The 5990-nt window shown below is 62.8% G+C and overlaps 1 protein-coding gene across 1 annotated transcript; it reads right to left on the reverse strand.

The window, feature by feature from the left end:
* Positions 1–4481: 4481 nt before the first annotated feature.
* On the reverse strand, positions 4482–5724 carry TRAVEDRAFT_52715 (uncharacterized protein; the record flags this gene model as incomplete). The annotated part of the gene is made up of 4 exons (XM_008045330.1): positions 4482–5118; positions 5178–5383; positions 5440–5655; positions 5719–5724. 4 exons carry the CDS (start codon positions 5722–5724, stop codon positions 4482–4484), a joined length of 1065 nt encoding a protein of 354 aa, XP_008043521.1.
* Between the last annotated feature and the right edge of the window lie 266 nt (positions 5725–5990).

The following is a 5990-nucleotide window of genomic DNA, read 5'->3' on the forward strand; positions in this document are numbered from 1 at the left end:
CTGCACGAGCTTGTTGCAGACTGCGTGAGCTCGTGACAGAAGCTGCGCGCGCGTCGCACCCCGTGCGTGAAGGCCGCGAGTCTGTGTATCGGACCTGAGCCTCCGACGAAAGGAAACAAAACAACGACGACGCGGTACGCACCGTAGCTCTCTCGCGAAGCTCGTAGCACGCCTGTGCGCGTCTGCAACGCGTCCAATGCACGCAGGCCGCCATCACCGCGACGCGCCGCCTCTGCCGATCCACAAGTCCGCCACCCGATAATTTCAGTCCGCCCGCCCTCCGTCGAATTTCAAACCCCTCCGACGCGCTCAGAAACAGCGGGGCGTGGTACGGGCGCTGCCATGGAACATCCCTGCCAAGTTACGCGGCGCCAGGGGACGGGAGCGCCGCGGGACGCGCGATATTCCGCCTCCCGACGGGTTTCGCCCATGAAATCGGCCGAAACGACGCGATTTCGACCTCGCCGGATCGCGGCGCGACGCCGCACGCGCATGCGCCCGGGTGCATGGGAGCGCGGTGTCGCAATTGGGAGGCCCGCGAGGCCGCCGGTGGGGAGCGAGATGCGCGGCATGGATGTGGGCCTGGCCGAGCAGCCGGCGGGGTCGTGCGTTGCTGGCGTCCGCGCGATGCGGATGGGTGGCGCTGAGGATGTCGTACATGGGGCTGGGACGCGGGGGCGGGCGTCGTGGCGGGGACGACGTGCGTTTCTGCGCGCGGGACGTCTGGAAACGCGAGACAGTCAGCGTGGCTCGCGTGCGCAGAGATCCGGACGGCGGAGAGCACCGACGCAGACGCAGGGCGTGCCGCTGCGGGATGTAGTGGTTCGGCACGCGTCTCGCGCCATCTTGGGAGCTGGAGCGTGTTCGCAGACGTTCCGCTGCGAAAGAGCTGGATTTCGACGCCTGTGTATGTGCTTGAACGGGGCGGGCAGGCGAGAATGACGACGTACCGCCGTACTACGTGTGTGCGGAGCCTTGTGGTGTGTGCAGACGCGTCAGCGTAAGGACTCGAGATAGTCCAACAGGGTGCCAGTGTATGTATGTACCCCAGGCGACTTGCATGGTGTGCGGGACGATCCTGGGTGGTCTACACGCCGCAGTGTCGGCGTGCAAGCTTTTGCTTGTGCCTGTCGTCCTTCGGACGTCCCATCGCGCTATATTGTACACGAGAGCACCGTATGCACACTGCAGACCTGCGAGCTGCTATCAGCGAGACGCACAGCGCGAGCTTAAGTGAGCCCGAGCTTGAGTGGGCACTCGCAAGACCGCTGGCTGCCCTCGCCATCGCCATGATTGCGTGCCCGCCCCGTCCGACATAGCGATGGCGGCATGCAATGCGGCGGGGTGCGCATGCCTCTTACGAGCTCTCCACGGGCGTGCAGCAGGGCACACACCGCCCCGGCGCATGGTGCATGGATCGCTAGGGATGCACGGCGCACGGTACTCGTCGTCGCACAGACCTGGGTCGTCGAGTGAGATCACGAAGGATGTATCCTGCCGGCGCGGGACGTCGGCACGGCGGTCTATTACGGTACACGATGGGACACGGCGCAAACGCGCAGATCGTCTGGGGCGGCGCAGACGAGCCACTTCACGCCGCAGCTGTCCGTCTCCTTCAGTGGACCGTGACGCTGTCCAGGGGCGACGTGCTCGCACAGCGTTCCCCAGGATGCGCCTCACGACGTGCACGGCGAGCGAGCGAGCGTGCGTGCGTCGGGATGCACGCACGTACAGTGCCGCGAACGATGACGTTCCCCATCGTCGTATCGGGCGCGGGCGGATGTGTCCCGCACTCGACAGGTACGCCGTCTCCAGCCCGGGGCGCGCTGTCCGCCTCGCTGACTCACTGCTGGCGCACCAGACTGTGCGACCACGCCGCAACGCGCGTAATACGCACGGGTTGCACACGACCGAAACACGACACTGACCGATCTGGCGGCCGGCGTCCAGGGGCGTGCTTAGCGCGGTAGCCTGGGAGACCCGCACGGCGTCGGCAAATCCGCGCGTCCGCACACTGCAGCCGGGTTTGGGGCGCGTCCGTGCGTGCGAGGGTGGGTGGGCGAGCGGCGGGGGTGACCTGCCCGGAAGCGGGGGCGTATAAGAGCGGTGTGGACAGGGCGAGGGGGCAGCCATCTCCCCTCCTCCCGTTCGCCCTGCTCTCTCGCTCTGGAAGGACTTGCCCTGTGGTCGTGCGTCGTAGATGTCGCTTCCGGGGTGGTTCTGCTCATTCTCTGGCGCCGTATTGTCTTCGCTGTGCGTCGTAGATGGGCTAGCCCTGCTGGTGCACCCGTTGGGCTGACTCGGTGAGTACTGCGTCCGCCTCGACGTGCATAGACGTTTGCTTACCTTCATGTATACAGGGCGAGGGTGCTGCGGGCACGGAGCTGATGGGGTTCACGCGGGAGGAGGGTGCGGTCGATAGCGTGGGTATGTTGGTCAAGGTACAGTGGCGGTCGCAGGTTCCGACTCGTGTTATGTGGTGTAGAGCTAGCGTAGTGCGTGTCAATACCACATCGTTTCGTTCGAATGATGCGGAGACTCACCCGGGGCCCAGTACGGTCGCCGACAGCGCTTGTGGGCCATGTGCACGTCGCGGACGTCTGTATGCGACTGTGTGTCGGCCGTGTAAGTGTTGGAGCGTAATGTAAGCGGCGACGGTACGATTTGGCTGGGTAGAATACTGGAAAGCGACGTTGTGAGTGTCGAGCTCGCTTGTATGCGCCTGCAGCCGAGATTGGATGATCGCCGGAGGGGGCGTTGAGCGAGTACGAGCGTGCATGCATAGAAGCGATGATGAACGCTGCGCGCGAGGCCATGGCACACCAGAAGGCACCGGTGGGGGCGGGTGTATGCGCGTCGTCCACGAGCGCCTTAACTGCCAGCCGACTTGCTGCAGCGACAGGCGGGGGAGGAGTCGCGGTGGGGAGTCGCGCGTGTGCGTGTGCGCTGGGACTAGCACTGTTCAGTCGCTCACTAGGACTAGCACCGTTCAGTCGCTCGCTCGGCCTGCGCACGACGAGACAGCGCGGCAGACGGTTTCGAGCAGGGGCCAGCGAGAACGCGAGCGACGGGCGAGGGGAAGCGCACGACGCGTGTCGTCATCGATCGAGCCAGCCAAGCCCGAGTCCGAGTCGCGAGTTGCGTCGCTCCCGCGGGGGGGCCGGACAGAAGGAGAGATGAGAGGGACGAGTACGCGTTCACTCACACGGCACCGGCAATGCGCGCTGCACAGCCACATATACCCGTACCCCGTGAAAGTCGGAGTCCCGCTTCCGGTCCAACCCTCTTCATTCTTTTCGTCAGCATATCCGGACTCGCAAATCGGCGTATAGTATCCCGGTATGTGCGGACACATGAGGTCGTATCTCGAGGATTCCGAATACCAAGAAGATCGGTGGTACTTACTGAGTTGCGCAGCTCTACCGACTCGGTGATCTCGAATCAATAGGCTGTGACTCAACCCCGCGGCGCTCACATGTTTGACGTGGCGGTCGACAAGCATTTTCATACGGATTTCATGGTACGTGCATTGGTATAATGGGCACCTGTATCACATCTGTGCTGATCTCCAAACTCATCCGGGCCTCAGGCATTGCGTCTATGTTGTGACCGCCCGAGCAAACACACACACATGCCCTTCCGGGCACACAGTCATGCAAACTCTGCACCGTAACAGGTGTATCACTCAGCTGAGAGCAACAGTGCAGACGAAGGCGTCCCGATCTCTGCGCACTCTTCAACATACCCGCCTGTGAGTTTCACGCCAACCTCCTGCCCAAAACTATTCTCCCCACCCCACCCGCCGCGCGCAGGGGCCGCCCACTATGTCACGTCAGGCCCTCGATTCAGAGCCTGGATTCCGCGCTAGTCGTCGTGAGCAGGTCGTTCACAGCGATTCAGCGCGCCAGTGTTTACTTACAAAAGTTGCGCACATCTCGCGCTAACAAAAGAGCAAGCACGGTGTAGGCGCCGGGAAAACTTGCATGGAACGCTACCCGGGTAGGCCGTCTCCGTGCGCCATTTTGTGAATGAATTATTCACGGCTTCGCATTGCAGTACGCTATCACCAGCAAGGCTTGAGTCCGGCGCAGCTACGCACTGCGACGTCTATGCACGGCATACATCTGGCGCCAGCGATACTCGGCGATATTCCGATTATGCAGTCCAGCATCTGGGCCGTGCCTGCGAACTTCAGTTGCGCGCGCGATCGACGGTTTCTGAGCCCGGAGAGACGTGATGCGCGACATGCTATGGTCCCTCACCCGTTGTGTCGGCCAGCGCTCCGCCGCGCCGCATCGCGGACCTCGATTACGCTCATGAGCAACGTAGCGCGTACATCCAGCGACCTCGCCCTACAGAGTGCCGACGTCGCACGATCTGTACTGTCCCTGCAAGAAACGCCATGGTATGATATTGCACGACCCCGATGATACAAACAACAGCAAGATAATGATACTCCCGGTACATACTCGTGTCACTGCTCAAGCGCCATACTCCGGAGGAGGCACGTCTGTGCCATACACCGACTGCCGTGGCGGACGCGTGGCCATGCGCTCCGCGAGGAGGTGTATGATCCTGTCCACCGTGGCATTGGGATCGGGATTCGACTCCGCCGGGGACGAGGCGTGCGTCGTCGTCGGCGAGACCACCGCAGCCGCCTGCGCGGCGGAGCCATGCGCAAGAGAGTGATCGGAGACCGTGCGCCCGGACTCAGACGGCGCGGACGATGACGCGGAACCAGAGGGGAGCGCGGGCAGGGCGCGTGTTTGGGACGGTACATAGCCGTCCGAGCCGATCGCCAGTATGGGCAGCTTCGTGTCGCCTCGGGGTGGCGTATATGGGCCGCGCTGCGTCGGGACAAACGGGCTCGCCTCCGCCATGGGGGCGGCGGTGGAGGGCGTGGCGAGGAACGGGGATGGCTGTTCGCGGTCGAACACTTTCGGGTTCTGCCGCCTGCGGCGGGCGAAGTACCAGAGGAGCCCGGCGACGAGCGCGACGAAGGCGAGGCCGCCGATGACGCCACCCGCGATGGCGCCAGTATTCGTCTTTGAGTGTCCCGCGGAGGACGGGGCGTCGGAGGTTGTGCCCCCTAATGGCTGAGTGCTCGAGGAGGGCGCACTAGAGGAAACACTTAAGACACGCGGTTCTCATTGGCAAGAATCGTGCCTGCGACATACCTGATAAGTCCGCCAACTTCTGAAGGATTATCGGTAAAGACAGTGACTGTGTTCAGCCAGAACTTGAGGCCAGCGCCGACGGTAGGCAGAACGTTGATGGTGTGGGTCTTCGTGGGATCCAGCCCGTCCTGATAGTACAGGAGCGCGTCTCCGATGAACCACATCGTGCTCGCGTTGTAGGTGACTGCCGCTTGGTCGTCGAGCGTCTGCAAAAACTGCGGGTCGGCACTCCGCCCGCCAGAGATCGTAGAGCAGGACTTACGACGTCGTACGCATAGCTGCCCCAGATGCGCGAGCCGTTGATCGCGACACCTACGCCCTGGAAGGAAAAAGAAAATGAGGCCGGGGCGTTCTCGACCTCGAAGTAAGGAGCGGGATGTTGCTGATTGGGGATGAGGGGATCGTTGAGGACGGTCCAGTTGCCGGAATATTGGATGAACGATGTGTTGGTGGCTTGATATACATGGGCGGTGGGTACCTGTGCACTGCGACAATCGTCAGTTGCGCAAGTAGCGAGAGTTTGGCAGAGTCAGAAGAAGACGAGCATTGTACAGCGCGCCCAGTGATGTCGATGAGGAGGCGGCGGGCGTCCGGTAGACACGTGCTGTGTAAGCGCTGGAATATATTTGTGGGGCGTGGAATGTACCGGAGCGAACGGATTGGTAAGGGAGGGGAGTAGGGCTATATGCACAGTGCGGTGGGGTGTATACACAGTGCGGTGGGGCCACGCAAGGAGAGACTCGCGCGCGGGACTTGGGAAACGCGGTCGCGCGATCGGGCGTCTAAAGAGCGCACAGCGTACGGGGCGCGGCA

The sequence above is a fragment of the Trametes versicolor genome (assembly GCF_000271585.1).
Source record: "Trametes versicolor FP-101664 SS1 unplaced genomic scaffold TRAVEscaffold_12, whole genome shotgun sequence".
Lineage (NCBI taxonomy): Eukaryota > Fungi > Basidiomycota > Agaricomycetes > Polyporales > Polyporaceae > Trametes > Trametes versicolor.